The sequence below is a fragment of the Typopeltis vanoorti genome, chromosome 19 (genome assembly GCF_054136105.1).
Source record: "Typopeltis vanoorti isolate ZY-2024b chromosome 19, IOZ_Tvanoo_1.0, whole genome shotgun sequence".
Classification (NCBI taxonomy): Eukaryota; Metazoa; Arthropoda; class Arachnida; order Uropygi; family Thelyphonidae; genus Typopeltis; species Typopeltis vanoorti.
The window spans coordinates 77,247,855-77,272,214 of NC_143567.1; the positions used below are offsets into that span (position 1 = coordinate 77,247,855).

Below are 24,360 nucleotides of genomic sequence, written 5' to 3' on the forward strand. Positions count from 1 at the left end.
CATGTCGTAAGAGGCGACTAAAATGGGACGCAGAATTTCGAGAGTTTTGCTCTCTTAGGTTTCTTCCTGAATTTTGCTCCTGGTGAGGGGGGGGGGGGGGCTTAGATTTCGGGGGGTTTGCCCTGCGAGAGTATTTTGGGTCTCTGGGAAGGATGTTCTCTGGCGTGGCCCGTGAGGGTCCTTGTCGGTGGATGCTTTTCCCTGGAATATGATGGAGGGGCCCGTCACTGAGTGGAACCAAGTTGGACGATCTTTTGGCCACTTGTAGGGAGTGGTCCGGGGGATCGCTCTACTTACATACCAGCTCCACTGCAGCCCATGCATATCGTATGAGGCGACTGAAATCGGTAGCCAGCGAGGGTAATGGATTGCAATTCTGTAGCCAATGAAGTTTTAACTGAGGCTCGGCTATTGCTCCTGCCATGATCAAAGCTCATAGCTCAATAACACCCTATCCACACAGATTTTCTTCAATCAGATGAAGGGATAAAGAGTCAAGGACTCAGTCCATCTCCCTCTCCTCCCAAAAAAAAATATATATGAAGTTCATCGTCAGGTCAGAAAAGCCTTAAGACAGCCTAAGGATAATTCAGATCTCATCACCCCACTACTCCAACAGAAATAATCAACATTATATCCCAATTGAAGAATAAAAATGCTCCTGGCCCCGACGGCATCACCAATAGAATAATAAAATCTCCCAAGGCAGGCCATACTTCATCTATAGTTAATATAACCAATTCCATGTCATGACTCCAGTATTTTCCCTCAGCTTGGAAAATTATTGACATCATCCATCTGAAAAAGCCTGGTAATAACCCACAACTCCCCAAAGCTACAGGCTCATCAGTCTTCTTTCCAGCCGCGATAAAGTAACAGAAAAACTCATCCTAACAAGGCTACAACTAGCAGTGGACAAACATAAAATAATCCCTAATGAACAATTTGGTTTTCGCAAGGCTCATAGCACAGTGCAACAACACCAATTAACAGAACACATCACCCATGGTTTCAACTGGCACCTCCACACTGCTGCTGTGATTTCGGACTTTGCCAAGGCCTTTGATAAGGTCTGGCATCAAGGCCTTATCTTCAGACTTATAGAAAACAACATCCCAATTACGCTAGTAAAACTTATCAACTCATACCTTAGTGAAAGATATATGCAAGTAAAGATTAACGGAATTGTTTCATCAAGTCGCAAAATTCTAGCTGGTGTACCTCAAGGCTCTCTTTTGGCCCCACTACTGTTCTCAATTTAAGTATCAGACATCCCTCTAAATTCAAGAACAACCATTACAGCCCTTTATGCCGACGACACCGCTGTTCTAGTAAGGTCTCTCAGCCCTCGCCTGGCAATCAGTAGACTCCAAGGAAGTATCAGCGCACTAAAAAATGGTTCACCAACTGGAGGATTCAAGTAAACCCCCTCAAAAGCTCAGCCATGTTATTCTATAGAAGAAAGGTCTGCATTAAAGAAGACATCCTGCTCTCCGGTCAAAAGATCTCATGGCAATCAGAGACCAAATATCTTGGGGTACTACTGGATAAAAAAATTCCTTTTTAACAAGCACATCAAACTCATTGGCTCCAAGATATCCAAGGTAATAGCTTACCTCTACCCAATGATCAACCGCAAGAGTAAACTGAACCTACAAAACAAATTAACATTACCGGATGGTTATACGACCAGTTATTACCTACGCCTCACCAGCATGGAGTCACACTTCTCATCAAACATCTCAAAATTACAAAGAATCTAAAATAAGTGCTTAAGGATGACTCTAGATGGCCCATGGTTTATCAGAAATTCACAGATTCATCGAGAAACCCGCATTCCATACATCTCCTCCCTTCTTCGCGATTTCGCAGAAAAATTCGTCATCAAATCAAGTTCACATTCAAACCCGCTGATCGTACAAGCTGTCAATTACAACGAAACAGAGTACCACAAATACAGAAGACCGAAGGCTATTCTACTCCCAGCTGATCATAACTAATGCAACTTCCCCCAGAGGGCAAGCGCATAGCTCACAAAACTCCCTTTCCCAAATAACTTCCTTTACAGACAAAGAGGAATATGAAAAGCATTTTTTTTTCGCTTCCCCCATCTTGAAAGTAGCGTTATGCGTTATATAAAGTTGTGAAGGTTTTATATATTTTTTTAAGTGAATTGTTACAGCGTTTTAGTAGGTAGAATTGTGTAATCTAATATTGTGGCCTCAAGTTCCAGGTTTGTTTGCTGAAACTTTAAATGGTGAGCACTTTTGAATGATCGAGAAAAAGAAGAAATGGCGATCTAGAACCTTTACACTCTAGTTTGGTCATTGTACATCTTTAGAAAAGATCTTTAGAAAAGAAAATATACACTTGGCCATCCAGACAGGCTACTTAATGGTTTTACTACATGATTTCGATCCAAAGAAAATTTCGTAAAAATAGCAAGGGTATTACTTCTGTCGATAACTGGAGTCCTATTTTCCTTCTTTTTTTTTTGGTAAAATGGGATTCGAATCTGCAGCCTGTTGGACGAAGTAACCACTCCACAAACCAGGTTAGAGAACTTAACCATGTAGGCATGATTATTAATCAAAAGATTGTCGATTTGTAGACTCAGTTTGGGCATACCCCTTTCAAATTAGTTGCAAGGACAAAGTGTGTCGGACAGAACATTTGTTGAGACAATTTTAGGTAAAGTTTTTTCTTGGAATACTGTCTTAAACATAAAGATGATAAATAAAACATAAAATAGAAGAAAAATGATGTTTTAAGTCGATAATAATCAGAGCATCATAAAGTTAAATATACAGATAAATTCCAACATACACACCGCACAAATATATATGCTTACCTGAATATTTTGTATATAAAGAAGCTTGAAAAATAAAGGGAAAGAAAACATATCACATGATAATCATAGAGCAAATAAATAATTAAATAAAAGCAATGCTCTTTTACTTCTGTCTGTGATAGATATTGATAGAAGTGGACTTGAACTTTGATTTCAGTCGTGCGGGTAGGTTTGCCTCTAATGGATGATATCCGAAACAGCATGAATATAGATGAAGGTTAGGTCTCAACAAGAAGACCTAGTTTGCTGATTTAGTTGGTCGAGTGGTTAACATACTCGCTCGGCTGCAAACTTGAATAGCATGACCATTAGCGATTCTGTTAACGCTGTATTTATTGTAAATCTCACTGTTCTAGAAAAACCATAGACTGGGAATAAAGCCATGTTGTTATTAAAATCAAAAATTCGTTGTTGTTATGAAATTTCATAGAAAACCAAACCGAAACGATACTTCTAATAAACTGCCATCTTCCATTGGAAAAGACTTGAGTTCCATTCTTGTCATGAACAGAGAAATAACTGGTGATTTAACCAATCCCATATGGAGATAACTGGGCTTTTCCACCTAGAAACTCTGGTGTTTAGTTCACCCAAACAGTCATATTTTTGTCTGTTAACTGGCTGATGTGACTCTAATGATATATTTTTATATTACAGATGGACGAGGTCACCTCCCCCGACGAATATCAGATATGTGCAAGAGTCCAAACTGAGAATTGTTGTGGCTGTCGATGGCATGAAAGATGTAAGTCGATCATATTTTCAACGATGCTTGTCTTATTTTCAAATATGTATATAGCATTAGGAAAGTACCTTTCCCTGCTTATTATCTTTTTAACTTTTGAATTATTTACATTTTTGTGTTCAGCTTGCGTCTCTAGATGCCATCTTCTATTGGAAAAGACTTGGGAAATTGATAGGCCCATAGCAGACGAAACTAAGAGTTTCGTCTGCTATGGGCCTATCAATTTCCCAACATTTCCCAGCTAACGTTGGGAAATTATGGGTATATGTTATACTAATCTTCGTGTATATCGAATCTAATAGTTAAATATAATAATATTGAATCGATTTAATCTGTAATTGCAATGGTCGCTGACTAAAACTTTTTTTAAAGAATTTGTATTTATTTATTCATGTATTTTTTATTTTATTTTATTTTTTCATCCAAAAGATCAATATTGTAAGCAGAGCTTTGGCTAAAATCATTAAATTCGAACTTCCTGAAGGAAGCAAGATTGGAATTGTTAACTATAGTAAGAGAAATGATACCTTATATCTACAAGAAACCAATAAAGACGTGATGGGCAAAATTCAGGTGGAATTTCCGATAGAAGAGGATTCTCATCCTGAGCCTGATCTCGCTAGTGCTATATCGGAAAGCATTAGGGTAAGCATTTTGCTGCATAAGTGTAGAGTTCGAAAAGTAATGCGGCAATATCATTACTATAATTTAGTATTAATACTAAATACTTCAGTATTCGTTTTAATATTATTCAATGAAATATGTAATCCAAAATGTTTGTATTTCTGGCTCCCAGGTTCTGAAGAATGATGGTGGAAGTGCTTCTGGAGGAATTATCATCCTTGTAACTAAGGTCGATATTTCGAAGGAAAAAGTCCAAGATCTTCAAAACAAACTGGTGGCAGAAAAAGTGATGCTTTTTATTGTTTGGTATCCAGAGCAGACTCCGGTTCCATTTTCTACAACACTGCAACAGTTGGCTGCAGCGAGTTATGGGAAGTTTCTTTTTGTGCCGAGACGGCAACTTAGCGACTCGATAAATGCATTTTCCCTCATGTCGGATTTATTTAGTTCGGCTATCAGAGGACGCTCGTGGGAGAGCACTCTCCCAGTAAGAGTAAGTATTTCATTAATATATTTTGTGTTAAAGCGGTCAAAATCATTCCCAGCTATAAGCTAAATGTAAAGAAGAATTTAATTGCGTTTTATTACCAGAAAACGAAGATAAGTTTCATAGATATTAGACATCAGCCACCAAATGTAATTATATATTGAGCTATTTGTTCATGCCGATCGGGAACCATTAGCTTACGGCTACCCTAGCATATCGTGGATCTGTGAAATTCTTCGCGTTTATCATTTGGTGGCTTCTGCTGTGGTGTGGTTTTTTGTTCGTGGTCCGTGCAGTTTTTTTCCTCTCATGGATACCTATCCACTGTTTTAATGTTAGTTGAAGACGTTATCCTGTGTGTGTGTTCTGGTACAGCAAAGGTCAGTGTCAGTTTTTGTCTATACCTGGAAACGTTTTTTTTTGATGGTTTGTTTGAGACGAAAGTGGCGTCATGTTACTTTAACATAAACACACGAGTTCTCTCAAATGATCTCAAATATCCGCGCGTACCTTGCCAAAGGATATAATTTAAAATCAAGAAGTAACTCTAAATTTTGTGTTACGTTTTAGCAAATCCATAAATGAGATATCTGAAATTTTTAAAAACAAGTTCAAGAGAATGAAATAAGTCGACTTTAGTTTCATTGTCAAAATAATAACGAGTTTAATTTTTAAACATTTAGTAACTCGTAGTACATTATGAGTTAGGTAGTTATTTATTTATTTTTAACGTTACCCAGCTTAGTCATCCCTCTGACTTTCCACTTAGCTTTGATTTTGAACACGTTCGATGCTATGGAAAAGTCATGCAATTGAAATTCCTAAATATATGTCAATAAAAAATAATTTTTTTTTCTTAATGTTGTATATTTCGTTATTGCTATATGTTTGTATATAAATATGTGCTAACAATAATAAATAAATTCAAGAAAATTTATGCGAGGAAGGAAGATGAATGAATAGATACAAACTAGCCAAACCAGACATGGTGATTATTCAATGTTTCGTTCATCGGCTGTATCGTATTGGACTGTGACTGTGGGATTGTTTTCCTTCAGGTACTCTGGTGTTCTCTTCACCATCTTAAACCCGAACTGAAACATATTTAGTTGTACATCCAGGTATCAATATGAATTTGGATCATTTATGGAGTGCACGCCGTCACTATTCTAGACAAACTCTAGTCTGAAGGCCAACAACAATAATAATTAATTAAAAAAATTTATTTATTTATTTATATATATATATATATATATATATATATATATATATATATAATCTCAGAATCGGAGGCAGATGTGCCTCCCGTGTATTTGTTCTTCACATTTACGTTAACAGAATATTTCAAAATAATCTTAAAACTAAAAACTAGAACTTTATAATTCAGAATTAGACTTTAAAGCTCGAGTTTAACATCGATCTGTATGTTGTCTTTCCTCCAAGGTGAAGCAGACCATCTTGAAGAAGGACGAAAGAGGCGGCACCGTGTCTTTTTCTCTGGATCGTACACTACGGGGAAGTAGCGTTGCAATATTTGGAAGCTCTTTGTTAACGGGAAGTCCATTTCTTAGGCGTGATGTTACATTCCAAGTAAATAACACCGAGCAGCCATATGCGCTGGTATCAGATCTTGTGAATTCCGTTTTAATATTTGACGTCGGCGACACGGTAAAAGCCATTAGTTTTTTTTCATTTATTATTATTATTTTATGAATACTGAATATTCTTTAAACGATTCACACATCTCATTTTTGATTCTCCTCTCCAATTTTCCCAAGTATTACATTTTTTTCTCCATTTTTGGGAGAAAACTTTTAGCAAAAGACGTGCATTTTTTGCTATTTTTAGTTAACGTTGTACTATCGCATTTCGCTATCAATAATTAATGGTTTTTGTTTTTATTTAAGAATCTTTGATTGAAAATGATTTTTATAATGCGATAAGGCGCAGAATTTTTAATCTGAACAATTCAAATTTTGACGAAATGTTTTTTGTGCCGTGTATCATACTATTGCAATCTCTCTCCTCCCACCTACATGTATAATTTAAGAATGACTCCCAATCTAGCTTTTTGATAGTTGATTATAGTACTGTTTTAGTGAAGATTGTTGTTTTGTTTTATTATGATGTCCGAAGGATTCCATATATACTATTCAATCTTCTCAGAGCACTATTTGCTTTCGTCAGTGTTTCTATTACATCCTTGTCATTTCCATCTTCAGTATCAACGTTAGCTTCCAAGAATGTAAAATTCGTAACTTCTACTGTTTGTTGGTCAATTTTAATTTCTATTGAGCATTTGTTAATAGGTTTACGAACTTTTGTTTTATTCGTATTTATTTTAAGTCCAACTTTTTCAGCGATTCTGATTTTATTTGTAAACCCATATGCTTTGATAATATTAACGCTATCATTCGTCTAATGCAGCTCTTCCAGTTGAAATTCGATTTCATTCCTCTCCTTAAAACCTTTTGTAACCGTTTTTTTTTGACGTTGTTTGCTGTATTATTATTACGTAACACCACCAGGGAGTCCAAAGACTCATCGAGGGAGGGTACCCACTCTACAACTCTCTACCAACCACAACTACGCCAACGCCATCTACCGCCGACCAACACCACTATTATTTCCACAGGCAATCGCAAACATCCATGCTCACGGCGGGATTCGAACCCGCAGCCTTTTGGCTGGAGAGCGGATACGCTAACCACTAGGCCGGCAATAATAAGGGAATCTTTTCAATCCCTACTGAAGATCATTTGCAACATATCGGCAGCAATTTCTTTACTTATCTTAAGTATTTCTGCAACTATGTTATCATTGCCACATGCTTTTTAATCTTCTCTATCATGTTAATTATTTCTCCTTTATTGCTTCATTTTCATTGTTAATTTACTTCTTCCTACACATCCGTAAGTTTAGCTGTCCCTAAGTAACGATCACCTTCTACATCAGTTCTTCGCTATGCTTTAACATCTAAGAGTGAGTTTTTAAAACCGATTTTGATTGCACTAAGATCAATTTAACTTTTGTTTTTACATATCCGGTGATATCCAGATCATTTTATGTATTTTCTTTATGTTTACATAAGCTTCCTCCTATCACGAGATTACCCATTTCAGAAAATGTTGCCAGTAGATCACCATTCTCATTTCTTCGACCACAAGATTCGTTATTTATTATTCTTTCATCTTCATTATTTCTTTTGCTAGCTTTGGCATTTATATCACATATCACCCATAAAAATAATTATACGATTATTTTGATTGGTATATTATTTTTATCATGCTACTATACCTGCAACATAGAATTCGTCTTAAAATTATCATGGGGTAGGGTATATCTAAGGCACTGTGATGCTTTGTGACAAAAAAAAAAAAAAAAAAAAAGGACCGACACTGGGGAACAGGTATAAAAAAAAAAGTTGCGAAAAAAATTGCCATCCCTCAAGAATCCATTTCACAATTTTGGATACTATTGATTGACTCTTGGATAGTTTCCTGTCGTGTACCCCAGTGTCGGTCCTTTTTTTTTTTTTTTTTTGTCACAAAGATACCGCGGCCGGTTGCCGCGGTATCTTAGTATACAGATTGTTCGTATGGACATCATTGAGTCCTCTCATCCCCATCGAACACACTTTGATCGCTAATTCTTACTTGCGGATTGCTCTACATGATGACTATGGCCCGATAGACCTGAACTCTTCCAGTAAGACAACGTCCCTCGTCACAAGGTTCACTTTATTAAACACGGTTCTAAGAGCATTTTCTAGCATTACTCCCCTGGCTTTTCCCTGATTTAAATCCCATCGAATATTTGTGAAATCACGTGAAACGCACCGTCCGCCCATCAAGCCAGTGCCTTAATCCTGGGATGTTATTCTGTCTTTTTGATCCAGAATACCTCAGAACACTTTCCGCGATCTAGTGGGGTTATTACCGACGTTTACTATTCTGTTTATTTAATTATTAACTTAGTTTTAATTTTATCTTAATTAATTGATGTTTATTAATTCATCCCTTTTTTGTTGTTGTTGTTAGGGTGAGTTTCAAGTTAATCTCACTAAAAGAGGTGAGTATAACGAGGACCTAAATATAGAAGTTTTAGGAAAAACGCAGAGTGATACAATAAGAGTTAGTTGCTGGATAACGAATGAAAATCAAATTGTAAGTTTTTTTCATGTTTATTTCATTGTTAAATATTTTTTTCCGTTAAAATCCAGTAAAATCAGACCGAATATTTTCGTGTTTATTTCATTCATTGTTGTTTATTTTTTCTCTAAAGTACAAATGAAATTTGATGATTTTGTATTTTGATTCACTTTTTATCCACTATATTTGATTCACTATATATTATTTATTTATTTATTTTGATAATTTCATTCAAAGGATTGGAAACGTTTATTAATTGTTAATCTCTGAGTTTACTACAGATTAGATAACCTGAAAATTAGCACCGCTTTAGCACTTTTATTAAGTGCTAAAAACAGTATTTAATAAAAAACCAAAATACGGTCCTTTAGGATGACGTTTTAAGACGTAATAGCGAGTACATTCGCAGCTTTGACTGAGTACACTAAGTATGATATCTTAATTTCATCTAAATATGACTGTTTATGGATGGTTAATAAAATTCCAATTAGCCGGTTATCATGGTCACTAGGTCCTATTAATTATTCGCATTAATGAAATTGAGATTTGATAATGGAAGGTGCCTATTAAAAAAACTTCGTTTAATTTGTTTGGAACACTATTAAGGATATTGTGTTCTTTTCCTTCATTTTCTAAGCAAGTGTTTAAAGGGTTGAATTTGGGGTCGAGCTGATTAGAGGAATGAAATTCAAACACGACTGAATATAAAAATAGTCAAGGAACGGTGGGCGATGTACAAATTGTGTACGTGCACTGGTATTTGATCATTAATCCAAGCCTTTTTGGTAGACAGACAACTATTCATCCATCCGTCTATTCATTGGACATCAACAGATGCCGTTTGGTCACTCAGATGTTCGGTGATGTGCCACACCAGATAGACAACAATTCATGGCGTATTTCAGTCATGCAAGATTGGGAAGCAGATTTAATTTTTACAATATTCTGACTCTTTCAATCGTCTTTTGCAATGAACTCAAGACACCACCATTCAAAAACGTATAATAAGGTAATATTCGAATTTTTGTTCATCTTCTGGTTACTGATATTGATTAGTTACAGAAAATTAATATTCTGTAAGTAACTACGCATCCATTATGGTAAATGCTTTTGGCCGTCACGTGATTTTCATTAAAAGGCAGAACACATCTCTTAAGATGTAGTTTATGGGGAAGCGGCATGACCTGGTTGATTTATTATCTCATAATTGGTTAAAAGTTTATTATATAAATAAAGGGCGCTGTTATGATATTTTTAGCGTGATTTATATTCAAAACTGTGTGCTTCGAAAACACGGGCATACAGATTAATAGAGCGGAGATTCTTAAACTAAAAGCAAGCCCAGAAGTTCTAATTTAATTTAAAATGTTTTGTGGGCTTTGTTTCCATCACCAAGAGTCTATTAATGTTTAAAGAAATATGTGGATTATAAAATATGCGTTCTGTTATTTATAAACTAGAACATCGACATGCGTGTGCTCTAACAGGCAGTATGATAGTAACAAAATGCAATTTGATAAAAGGCAAAATAATATCAGTCGACTCAACATAAATAAAAGGACACACTGAAAATATAACCTATTCTATTTTGAAATATAACTACTCTGCAAGAAGAATCTATTATCGACATGGAAACATATTCGTCCTATCAATATCTGTCTGTTAGTCAAATAAAACAACAGTTGACCCATGAACAACGCGGGGGGGGGGTTAGGGACGCCAACCTCCCGCGTTGTTCGAAAATCCGCGTATAACTTTTGATTCCCAAAACATAACTATTAATAGCTTGCTGTTGACCGGAAGCCTTACCGATAACATAAACAGTCGATTAACACGTATTTTGTATGGTATGCATGCATGTATTATATATACTACATTCTTACAATAAAATAAGCTAGAAAAAAGAAAATGTCTTTTTTCTAGACATGCGATTCATCTGTTTACAAGATGAATCGCATATCTGTCAGTACCTGCATCAATATTTTCTTATATGATACAAAACACTGTACATGTTATACGTATTACTAACACTAGACACCAAAAATGAAAAGATAGTCTGAAAAAGAAATTCATATTTATTTATGAATTTCAGGTATAACGATTCCTACATTGATATCGAAAAAGCTGCAATATGATTGCTTTATGGTAGCCCAGTGAAATCGATACGATTGCGTCGCGGTAGCCTGGCCTATACGTTAATCAATGACTCGTTATAATTTTTTAAATTTTATACTAATTAATTTAACTAATTAATAACAGTTAATTTTATGCAGTTATGATTTAACACTGCATCCTTACGTTTACATTTCTCTCGACTGCAAATGACCATACACGATCTGTAAGTGTTTGTGTGCGTAAATTTTGATGAATTTTAACTTTTTATGATAGATTTCTGTATCTTTATGGTAGTAAATGATAAAATAGACTAGTGGTGATGTTTACCTTTCAGTCGTTTCCGATCCTAGGTAACTTTGTAGGCATTGCCCACGTTCTTGGTGAGATTTTTGACAGGGTAGTTCGCCATTGCTTTCTCGAATCCCCCCCCCCCTCCCCCAACTTTATCCCTGCTCGGGATCGGCATATGGCTGGGACGTATTCATGACTGTAATCCTTCTGTTCACGGGGCCGGTTTGCCTGTTTTGGGGAACGAAAAACCCAAGTTTCTGGGCGGAAAAAACCTACCTCCATAGGAGACCGGCTAACTCACCTTTCGTCAGATAAAGGTTCCTCAGGTCACCGATGGGAATCGAACCCAGGTCTTTCCGACCAAAGAAGCTTTGTCTGTACTGACTGAGCCTCTAAAATACGATAGTATCTGCATATATTTATGCATTCATAACATACCTCACTTTTTCTTATTTTATTTTTATTTTTTTCAGTATTTCTAAGCTACATGGTTCGTCTGCGAGTTTTTTCAAATTGTCGTAAATCTCCAAAATATTTTAAAGTATATTTAATCATAAAAAAAACCGCGTATAAGTGGATCCGCGCTGTTCAAACCCGCGTTCTTCAAGGGTAAACTGTATTTTATTCTATGGCCAGACTAATGCGCCATCAGGATACTATGCATCTGTTTTGGGGACTGTATCTTCCCATTTAATCACTTCACTCGGATATTTTTGTTAAAAAAAGAAATGAATAAAATGCATTGGATAACAGCTATAAAGAGTCTTTCCCCCTATAAGTAGTGATAATACTACTAATAATAAAAGTTATTATTATTATTATTATTATTATTATTATTTTACTAAAAATCGTCAATAGCAGCTCCATCGAAAAATGCAACCATAATCGTGGTGATATACTAGAACTCAATACAGATAGCGGGTTTAATGTAGCATATATTCATGATTAATTTGAAAAACGTGTTATAGTTTTGCTTTAATAACCTAAAAATATTTAAGGTAAAGAGATCTATATGAAACTGAAAATTCTCTCCGCTGATTAATAAGTGAATTATCGGTCTGGTAAATTAAGGCTGTGACACAAACTATTTTAACTCGGTCGATTAGATGATAGGCATGTGACTTTTCAAGATAATTGTGTTTTTGTTCCACCTATCTGATAGTGATCAATTTCTTGTGTTTCTCTCTGGTAGGGGTGTGTGTATGTTTCCAAAAACATACCTTTACAGTTTCATTTAATTTGAACTTTGAATCCTTATTCGAAATTTTCCTTCTTCAACGTTTTCATTAATTTTTCTTAATAGATAATCTCAGTTGCTTAAATTATGCATATATAGATCAAAAGTGTTTCAAATATTACTAAATTAATTTTGTAAATAATTTTTGTAAAGAATTTATGCGAAATTCTTCAGATTTGAAATTAAAAAAAAATAATAAAAAAAGTATTCTGAATTTATTCTAAATCTACGGTGTACTAACGCACTACAGGTTTATAACCCTTCATGGGAGTCACGTGAAAAATCTTATTTTCAACAGATTTCTAGATCTCCTTCAACCAGGGCTTTTTAGTTAGGGATTGTATCCACTCCCCGACTACAAACTATGGGTTCGAATCCCATTGCATGTAACACCTAAAGATGTTTGCAAATATCTTTAGGTGATAGATGATTTTCATCGGCCGGTGAAGACCACCGACTTGCTTATGACATGCTTGAGGTGACTTAAAAAAAAATGAATGTTTGGTTTCTAGAGCAGGGCTCATGAATTGCTATGGGTTTGCAATCCTGCATGGGGTAGAAGTGACTTAAGAAAAAATTAAGTGTGAAATTTTCTTGAAAAAGAAAATGCTGGAGGTTATTTAAGAACAAGGTTTTTGCATTCATTATTTACTGTTTACTTCGAATAACTAATATCAGGCAACCTTGAGGACTTAATCTGAACTAGTTAATACAGCCTTGTACTTAAATAGCCGAAATTTGTTGTATTTAATATTTTTCCGAATTTATTATAGAAAGTTTTGATTCTCGAAAAAGGACTTCACTGTATACATATATAACTATAACATGAATAAATCGTGTTATACATATATAGCACGTATTCATTTAATTGAAAATATAATATTTTAATCAACAAGAAATAATCTTTTCAAAATGTCTAAGATAAATTGCAAGCCCTTTCTGTTAAGTTTAGACTACAGTAAAAGCCCAACAACTACCCATGCAGTAGTCATTTGGTTTTTCCTGGATATATTTCGAATTATAATTTTTATTCATAGAAGGCGAAGGATATTTTAAAAAAATATTCTACCGAAGAAGGCTAAATGCAGTTACATTGTGTAGATTAACGGCCCTATCTTGATATTCATTAATTTTAAACGAATCCAGGTCACTTGGTTGAGACAGGCCATCAATCCTAACATGTTAAGAGAAAGACATGCAATTTTAAGTGACAATGATTATTGCTTCAGAAATTTCTCACTTCCGTGTCAAAACCAAATAATTACGTTCTCTTTACGAAATTCCACTTGTATCTCAAGGAGTGTTCAGGAGTGCAATTCTTTGCTATCTTTGTTGTAATTTGTATTACTGTCAGTGCACCACAAATAAACTGATAAATTCACATACTTGTTTTGAGATTAGGCTCACGTCGGATCCCACTGATAACAATAAGGATGTAAGTAAATATGAAAGCAGGGAATATATTGTAGTGTTATATGACAAATTTCTAAGTGAGTGTTTTGTATCGTACAGTACATGAATGATTCCGTGAAAGTTTTCACTATTTCTTAAATGTTTCTCAACAGGTGGATGCTTCTCGTCCTGTTGTGGTATATGCTCGGGTATTAAGTGGAAATCGTCCCTTGATTAACGCTAACGTGACCGCCTTTATTTACCACCCAAGAGAAAGTCGTGCGATGACTCAGCTATTGCTATATGATAACGGAGTCGGAGGTAAGTACTCGCTACTCTTCGGGGAAAAAAAAAAGCTAAGGATATTGAGGATAGTAAACAAATGAAGTTATCACTAGAACATATTTCATCTTTGTAATCTTTTTTTTTTTTATATAATTACGAAGACACTTTTTAAAAATCTCTTTGCTCTTTTTCAGATCCGGATATAACAAAGAATGACGGTATCTATTCCAGATATTTCAGAGATTTCAGCACAGAAGGTTATTACTTCCTCACTATAAAAGTCACCCATACACCGGAAACTCAAATTATTGTGCAAGCATTGACTCCAAATGAACAATCTAATCTAGGTAAAGTGATTAAAATGCTATTCCGGAACTTGAATTTTCACTTCATGTTTTGTATCAAACTTATTATATATAGAAACAAAACTGAACCAGGGCACAAGGCTCCTATATTTTTTAATTGCGGACATTTTCACTGCAAGATTTCTAGACAAAAAAACCTTTCCACCACCACATAAAACCGAATAACTCACCTTCAGCTGAAAAGTTCTTATAAATACATATTTCTCAGGTACAGTTGGATTGCACATATTGTCATTGGCGTATTTACGATCAAAGAACGGAAGCAAGAGTACGAGAACAGGCGTATTATCATTGCTAGTTGCGGTATTCTGCGGCAAGTTTGTATTGTCTTAGAGGAAGACAATACAAATCCTGCTCACTCTAGGGTACGATCTCTAAATCGCTGACAGTTGAGCAAGCGTTATAAAAGTTCCTCGCTTCAGTTGACAGGAGTGCCTGTGTAGCTCGGGTGGTAAGGACGATGCCCTTGGGTTGGAAATACCTAGGTTCAGTCCCGTCAAAAACGCGAACCTTTATATAGACTATTCATTTGAAGTTCATTTAGCTAGTGTCATACGGTAGTGGTGGTAGGATTTCCTTCTGGAAACTCGTATTTGTTTTTTCTTTTCTTACGCAAAACAGACAAACTGGTCAGAAGAACACTCAATTAATTTCTGTAATACCCTTATAGGCAGTGGCGTAGCTAGGGGGGGGGGTGCGGAGGAGGAGGTCCGCCCCGGGCGGCACTTTGAACCTTTTTGAACTTTTGCAGTTAATTCTAAAATACAGTCTCGAGAACTCAGTTTCAAATATTGTAATACTACTGCGAATTTTCCTCACAATTGCTGTAAGTGTTGCTAGTTGTGAGAAGAGTTTTTCTAAATAAAATTTGATTAAGAATTACCTGCGTTACTATAAAATGGCCTTCGCCAATGTCACCGACGATTTTGCTAACAGAAAAGCAAGAAAAATAACATTTTAGAATGTTGAAATTAAAGTTTTACTTAAAAAATAAACAGTGTTTTAATTTATTTCCCTCTACGTCGTTTTGACTTTTTGTTGTGTATTGAGAGGGGCGACAAACTCAGGGACCGCCCCGGACGGCAACAGCTCTAGCTACGCCACTGCTTATAGGTTCAATTGTTTCGGCCATAATTCAGAACAGCCCAATCATAGACGGAATTTGAATTTAGGCCTTCTTAACCGAAAGGTAAATATCGCAGCAGATGTTTAGAGGAATTGCATAGTGTGTATTTACTAATTTAGAAGGTCGGGTCAATTTATGAGGGCCGTATACCCGAGGTTTGTTACTTCTCAACGCTTCAGAACTTTGCTAGCAAAGTTTATGAGCGTCGAAAGGTTTTTCATGCTACTCTGTTACGTGAATATTAGTAGGCTGGCATACGGTATATCAAAGTTAGTTTGTCAACTCTTCTTTTCTAATTTCATAGAACGTTACAAAACACTCATCGTTTCCATTTAATAATGGGAGAACTTCATTCATATTATTTCCCGATAAAGTATAAGGCGCGTCTTTGATCGAAGTAGAAATTACATCAAAGAAAGTTAAAATAACTATTAATGAAACTTTTTTTTTTTATATTCTAGCAAAGTACTGTTGTGGTAGCTCTGTTCCAGTCAGTGATGCAACATCAGCGCCACCTTTTAATCGAATCGCCACTTATGGAACTTTCATCGTGATTAACATACTTTCCGAAAATAACTTACCGCCTAGCAGAATATGTGATCTCAGGGCTACATTTCGTGACAGTCGTTCATTTACGCTTGAATTTTCCACTCCTGATGGTTATGACGCAAATGACAGTAAGTACATATTTATTTGCATTTCAGGTAATTTATATTAATTTCGTGAACTCTAAAAGCGCCTCCGTAGCACAATTGGAAGAACGACGGTACATTGCGGCCTTCGATTGGAATAGGCCGAAGTTCGATTCTCGTCGCGACGGGAGGAATCTTTATCTGGACGATTTCAATCGAAGGCGAGTTAGCCGATCTCATACGGAGGTAGCAGGTTTTTTCTCCCGGAAACTGGGTTTTTCATCCCGCATACAGACAAAGCGGCCCTTCAGAACACACGCAATTTACAGACAAAAAATACTAGTTGTGGTGGTGGTGGTAGAGGTGGGCGGTAGATGGCGTTGATAGAGACGATTCGTAGTAGAGGTTCGGTGTAGTGGTTGAGACAGTTGTAGGTGTCCTCCCGCGATGAGTCTTCCGACTGCTTGGAGGTGTCAGGAATAATAATAATAATAGGAAACTTCTATCGGGTAAAAAACGGCACTATTTATATTTTCATGTAAAATTTCTTAAAAACGTACGTAATGTGTTATTAAATTATAGAACTTAACAAGACTATTTTTTAAAAATAAATTAGCAGTATATTATAATATACATAACATTTATAGAATATATTAAATTGTTTTTATTTTTTAAGATTGAAACTACCTTACACCGCTATTTGATTTATTTTTGACGCTTGCAATTATTTAAAAAAAAAAAATATTGAAAACGAAAGCGCGTGCGTTCTTATCTTTGTATATTTGTGCGCATGCGCCGCACATTACTAAAGTAAGTTATTTAGTGCTGGAATATATTAATTGATGTTTAGAACGAAAATTCCAACTAATTAACAGACGTCAATAGTTGAAGACAAAAATAATTTATATATATATATATATATATATATATATATATATATATATATATATATAAATTAACTTTTATTTCTAATTAGTATGTGAGGTTTAAATTAAAATTTCATGAATCAGTTACAGGTAATTGTAAACAAACATTTTTGAATTTGTTTGCAATGGTTGACATTAACATAACCCAGTGATATTTCGTCTGCAGTCTGTCCTGAACGAAATGTTTAATTATGAAATAAATCATACAACGGATATTTGGAACAAAAAAAAGTTAAGTTCTCCACAATTTTTAAAACTCTGAAGTAATTTGTTTACTAGCTATGGTTTTTTTTTTTCCCCTATAACTAAATCAATGTTATTTGTAAGGAAATCATTAACTATGTATTGGATGATCAACGAAGCGTGCATTTTCTCACCTAGTCGTGCATGTCCTTTACATATTAATTACAAAGTCAACGTATTGTGTCAGACAGGATTATTTCTCGGAATATTGTGTTAAAAAATCACTTTACGTTGATAATAATAAGAACATAAGTTAAATGACCAACCATATACACTCGTGTTGTGTGTGTTATTAGAATTTATTATATTTCAGTATAATATAGATTTATATAATAGTGCAATATTTTAGTATATACAAGTAATCATTATGAACATTAAAATATATTTGTTTCTTTTCTCAACAGTTTTAGATTACGATATTCGAATGTTTGAAAATCGAGTGGATGCCCTACAAAATTTTGAAAAGGGAGTGCAACTTGAAGACATACAAGGGCCCTCTTTGATGCCAAAAGATGTTGGTAGCACCGTAAGAATAACAACGCTAATCAAAGACAGAGACAATGAAACCATTTACTTTGCTGTTCGGACAACAAGAAATCCAAACTCCCCTTCCAATGTCGTCGAGGTTTTTAATGCCATTCCTCCTTCCCCAATCGATTCGCCATCAACCACACCTGGGAACAATGGCTCTGAGAGTGGCGGGGGTACTAGCGATGCTATCGCCGGATTAGGTACTTCTGAAATAGGAATGATTGTGGGCATCATTATAGGGGTTACATTCCTTTTAATTAGCATTGCAATAGCGTTCTTGATAATGTCAAGGCAAAGAAAGAAATCTCATAAAAGTCATAATAATTTAGATGCAGACGCAAACTCTAAATTAAGCGGTAGTCAGTCTTCTGTGACAAAATCACTGCCACCAGAGGGCTCCACGATCAGTCCAGTTCAATCTTGGTCTGCTAAGGAACTTTTGGACCATTTCGACAAGAAACAAGATGCTAAGAATTTTGAAGCGAAGGATGATTTAGAAAATGCAAATGGAAACGAAAGGGTCAATTCCATCTACAGCTCTGTGTCCAGTTATCAAAACTGGCAAAATTCCAGTAGAAACGCAGACCTTCGTTCCAACAGAAATGTGGACTATGATTCCAACCGAAATGTGGACTTTAATCCAGAGCTGCATTCTTCACAGAAGTCGTTGAACACTTCAGTTACTCGTCAAGTTACCCAAGTGTGATAAATAGTGGGGTCAAAAGCTTAGGGAAGATTACGAGTCTCAGGGAAGAGCTCCTGCCAAAGATGTTTTTTTTTTTTTAAATGGATCCATCCCCTCGAGTGCTGGATCAATCATTGACAATTCGTGTGTGTGTGTTCATTTTCACCATCGTCAGTTTTTATTTATTTTTCATTATGCAGTGAGTATACGCATACACAGCACAGAATCAAATGCAACCATTGCAAAAATAATTTTATTGTTGAAATTAATTTTTTTTTGAAATACGCAACTTCCTTATGCCCGCATAAGGAATTTAATGCTAATATCCAGTTGGAAAGGTGGTCATCCGTGGAGGTTTAGAACATGGCCATGCCATCCGGAGATAGTCTCCGCGAGAAGTTCAGATTTTATCATGCAGATTTTGACAATCCAAATTGGATTTAGAAAATTCATTTCGCACGTTTTTTGTCGAGAGATCGTCCAATGAAGGAGAATTGTCATTATTTTTTATTTGAATGATTATCCAACCCTAAAGGTTGCAAATCTATAGTGCATTAGCGTCGTGGGTATGCCGAGAGTTGAGTAGCCTGGAAATTCTGCTCAAAAGACCAAACATGGAAGTTTTCTAAGCCAATTTAGGCCTCCAGGAAGAATTTGATAAAATTATCTTTCTCAGTCTAAACTTTTTCTATTCCAGCTTCATATCACTGGCTCCGAGATTTTGATTCATAAACTCCATCATCCAATTAATTGGTAGACGTTCTCACTGGATTATACACTCAGTATACTAACGGTAATTTCATTCTGTGCGTGTGTGTGTGTGCGTGCGTGCTCGCCCTTTGAGTCGATGCTCATCCCATCATGCTAGAGGATTCTTGTTCTGTGTTTATTGCAGTATTGGATGCTTTTAGTTGAAATTGTTGCTTCTGATAATAAAAAAAAAATAAATAAATAAAAAATAAATAAATAATTCGTCACGTGTTCGACTGAGCCATTTACTGAGTACTGAGCTGTCATTATTTACTGCTTTGAAAGCCTTTCAGTTATGGAACTGCAAAATACATTTCTACGTTTTAGGCGAAAACGGGCAATCGGATCGAGTTGTACAGTTGGTTTTTGATATGCTGTCTTAGTCGTAAATCATATTCATATCTCCATAATGTGTTTTTGAGAACTAATGTAATACCTGTAAAATAAATAAAAAAAAAAAGAAGGGAATAATCTTTGATGAATTCTTTTTCCAACATTTCACAAACATTTTTCCAGTTTAAGAAATAAATCCTAACTTGAAAAAAAAGCAGCTATTCCAACTATTTTATCATTTTCATAACAAATTAATGGCGAGCTTATCAGATAAAATTCAGTGGTATTTGTTAATCTTTCCGTTTAACAAATACTGGTTCTACGTTGAATAAAAGCCTTCGATTTATACATCAATCCAATTGCATGCACACTTCATGCACTTCTGAGGGAGTCTGCATTGAACCTGTCTAAACTTCATCATTCTAGATGTTGCCGACTAGCAGATTTCCACGCACTAAGTTTCTGTATAAGCTTAAAAGATAAGACTAGAACCTAGTGGCATACACAGTAAGGTAGAGCAATTCAAGAGTTCTGTACGCTCTCTCCGAGAGGTGTGCACATCAAGTAGTTTGGATTACTACTTAGTGGAATTGATGGCGATTTACAGTCTTTTTGTTCAAGTCAAGTCAACCTTCTTCTCAAGGTGTGGTCCGTTTTCACCAGACAGTGGACCGCCAGCGAGTCTTCTTGCTGTAAAAGGATATCTTTCAGCCGGAGGAAATGCCAACTAGATATACTAGTAAGTATATCTAGTATATTTACTAGCTAATGGATGGTAAAATCCTCCACCCTGCTAATTGGCGTGTTTGATCTTAAAGTAGTCTTTTCGGTTATTAGGTTTTTAACATTAATTGTAAGAAATATCCTTCAGAAACATGCCAGAGATACCGTGGAGAGCCACAACCTCCCATCTTTCAGGATTTTAAGATATAGCAGTTCTGTAGGGTGGCCGTAAGATGGTGTTCGAGACCAAACCTAGCGGTAAAGTGTTTAGGAGGCTTCCTAATCACCTTCCTAAGCGCATGTTCTCGCTGCCACGTACACTCACGTCATTCCTGGAGGGAAGTTGGATGTTTCTGAATAGGCAACATGTCTGAGTAGGTCTTCTCTCACAATATGTTCCCTCTGCTCTTAATCTCTGAAATAATAAATGACAGTATATTCATATCCAAATAGTGTCAGTGCGATTAAAATAGTAAAAAAAAACTTCCCTCAACAACTCATCCAGAAATTTAAAAACTCAGAAAACTATAAACAATCTTTTCCGCATCCGCTTTATCATTAGTTGAATAACCACCAACTTAAATTATGTGCACCATCAACTACTGACATAAAAAATAAAAATAAAAAACAAACTGCTTATTCGTCAGTGGCTTGAGATAGAAACTCGAGCTTCATTCACAACTTACTGAATCTTGCAGCACTTGAAAATCGTTAACAAAGTCAGGCCTAATTTTGAAACGAGTAAATGTGACCAACTGTGCTCAAAAGATGTACTCCTGAACTAAATCCTAGTCTTTGTAGCATATTATGTTAAGCTGACATCTACCTCCACAGCAAGGAAGCAAGCCCATACACGACCAATTTCAATAAATAAATAAAAATAAATGAAAAATGCTATCATCAACTATCGACCAATGTCACTTCAGTGCTGTCTAAAAGTAATGAAAAAACTCATCAAACTTCTTCAGCACCTGGAAAACTGTCAACTAAACACTGACCACCTTATGGATTCGACCAACTAAGATCCACAGCAGATCTCGCTTACATTCTGGACACTGACCATGAAATGGTTTGGAGAAATCTATGCTGTTGTACATGGCGTTTCCAAAGCATTTAACAAGATTTGGTGTAGAGGGTATCTCAGCCAATTGGCACAGCATTTCCCTCCCTTTGTTACAGGATTACTAATTTCCTTCAAATATCAATGGATCGTCGTAGGACAGTGGTGGCGAACCTTTTCATGTCCGCGTGCCAAAAGTTTACAAATCGAGTTGCTGACGTGCCGGGCACGTCAGCAACTAATTAATACAACACTAATTAATACAAATTAATTAATACAAATTAATTGCAGAATTTTATTAAGACAAGTTTAAAAATTAATATAGAATTTCATAATAATGAACACATAATTTGACATACACGTTGTCGTATACAAATCAATATTAACCTATTATCAATTTATTAATGAGATTTTTGATGTTGTACATTAGATGCCAAATGCTTTATATCAGGTTCATATTTTGTCACTGTTAGTAATACACATGCGGAACTAGATTCATCAGTCATTCTATTTCTTAAACTGTCTTTTATAAAATTTATTTCGAAAAATAATGACTCACAAGCATACATATGTAGAGGAGAAAATTGATAATATAGCCATCGCTAGTTTTTTTATACTACGAAACGTTCCGAATGGCATTACAAGTTCTCAATATTTCCTCTTCTGCATTCTTTTTAATTGCCCCCAATAATCGATCATTTTCCATTATTTCCAAGTCATTTCTCAAATCGACAAACTTTTGTTTCCATGTAGAGCTAGATTGAAAATCGATTAGTTGCATTTCTATATCTTCCAAATTCAGCCACTCGAAAATCTCCAAATTAAGTTTATCTGTTGATGTCCGGATGCAAAATAAATTTTGATGTCTCTGCAAATTGCTTGAACTGCGTAAATCTTGAAAATTCGTTGATTATCGACTGAATAATTGTAGAAAACTCCTTTGTCAGTTTAACTTGATCAGTTTTTTCATGGGATTCTAGATCTGCAAAGAATTTTTTTTTTTTTGTATTTGGTAAATATCGGAAGGTATTGGAAATGACGTCACGATTAAAAATTGGTAATTTAGCTTCGAATGCTTTGATTAAATCAAACATGACAATAATTGTCTTGTTAACACCTTGCAGTTTAACATTTAATTCATTTAAATGAATTAAATTTAAAAATTAAATGAATGACCGATTTTGTTACAATGCTCAATAATATCGTCTTGAAATTAGCCTTTGCGCATAAAACCTGCTGATGTATAATACAATGAAAACCCAGAACTTAATGTCCAATATATTTGGTAAATAAATTGACGAACTCATTTTCCTCTCCAGTCATACTGCGAGCACCATCAGCAGTTACTGATACAATTTTGGAGGGATCTATATCTCTTTCAGCAAGTGCATTTACAACTGCGTTGCAAATATCTATTCCTTTTGTTGTTGTTACTACTGATATTAAACTTATCAGTTTTTCTTTGATGTTATTCCCAACACAATAACGAATAAAAATTGCTAAACCAGCTGATCCAGTTATGTCAGTACTCCCATCAAGACAAAGAGAAATTAAATCAGAAGATTTTATATCTGTTTTTTGCTGATGAGTTATATATATATATATATATATATATATATTTTTTTTTTTTAGCCATTTCTATGATTCTATCTTTCACCGTGTTTCTAGCCAAAGGCATATCTTTTATTCTTTGAATAATTTTCCCCTTGTTTTTCAAAATCTTCAAAGAGAATTGGTGCGCATTATAACCATTCTTCTTTTATATTTTATATATTCCCCATCACTAAAAGGTTTCCCGTGTTTAACAATTATATTTGAGGCAAAAAAAAAAAAAAAACTAGCAGCAGTTATATTTGAACGACCGATAAAAAATTTCATTAGGGTTGTTGACTGGATATTCCTATTTTTAATTGCCCAAGCAATAAATTCTTTCTCTTCGTCCTTGCTTTTCTCAAGGAACAATTTATGGTTTGTCTCATAATGCTGTTTTACTGACGACGTTCTGCACACAACTGTCCCGGAACATAAAACGCATATTGCTTTATTGTCTTTATTAATCATGCCATACTCTTTAGTCCACCATCTTTGGAACTCTCTGCTGCTTGACTGTGATAATTTTCGTTTTTTATTTTCGCCAGCCATGTTCGGTAGAACTGTAACAAAATAATTCACAACTTAAATCAAATGCATTTTTTATAGTTTCAAAAAAATCAACATTTTATTATATGCCTAAATTAAATTATCTTTATAATTCCCACTTGCCGCTGCATATTTCTGCCTACTGGCAGATGCGCGGTGCGAAATACATAATGAACGCATGTACGATTAAAAAGGGAAAAGTAAGGGAATCCTAAGGATCAGTCGTTCTCAATTCTTTTTCTAGATTGTATTTTTATTTATTCTTACTGTATTAGAGGGCTCAGTTCCAACAAACTTACTCGTAAATACCATTCCCGTTTTTTTAAAGTTCATACATTAAACTAACATAAGTATTAATATTAAGTGGATATTAAATCCAACATTATTTCAAAGCCGACTACAGTAACTATAGAATTTTCGTGGGAAATTTGGCGAGTGTATTCCAGTAAGATGTCTGGTCAAATTTCGCAAGAAACGTCTATAGTTTCTGTAGTCGGCTTTGAAATAATGTTGGATTTAATATCCACTTAATTTATATAATTTTGTATCGCCGATGTGAAGCTATTTATTTTAGTAAATAAGTATTAATAATTAATTATGGAATAATCATGAAGAGTATTAGTACACTTATGTATACGGTGTAGCATGTGTTGAGAAATATAAAAGTAC

General features: G+C 35.1%; 1 protein-coding gene across 1 annotated transcript in view; it reads left to right on the top strand.

Moving 5' to 3' along the window:
- LOC150096266 (calcium-activated chloride channel regulator 2-like) overlaps positions 1-19,907 on the top strand; it is a 65,172-nt gene extending 45,265 nt beyond the window's left edge. Inside the window, exons 6-14 of the mRNA XM_090408830.1 lie at positions 3,509-3,596; positions 4,026-4,241; positions 4,393-4,713; positions 6,151-6,375; positions 8,748-8,873; positions 14,067-14,214; positions 14,373-14,525; positions 16,131-16,346; positions 17,875-19,907. Coding sequence (XP_090264956.1) covers positions 3,509-3,596; positions 4,026-4,241; positions 4,393-4,713; positions 6,151-6,375; positions 8,748-8,873; positions 14,067-14,214; positions 14,373-14,525; positions 16,131-16,346; positions 17,875-18,707 — 2,326 coding nt within the window. The 3' untranslated portion in view covers positions 18,708-19,907. The remainder of the gene's footprint in view (positions 1-3,508; positions 3,597-4,025; positions 4,242-4,392; positions 4,714-6,150; positions 6,376-8,747; positions 8,874-14,066; positions 14,215-14,372; positions 14,526-16,130; positions 16,347-17,874) is intronic.
- The last annotated feature ends 4,453 nt before the right edge of the window (positions 19,908-24,360 follow it).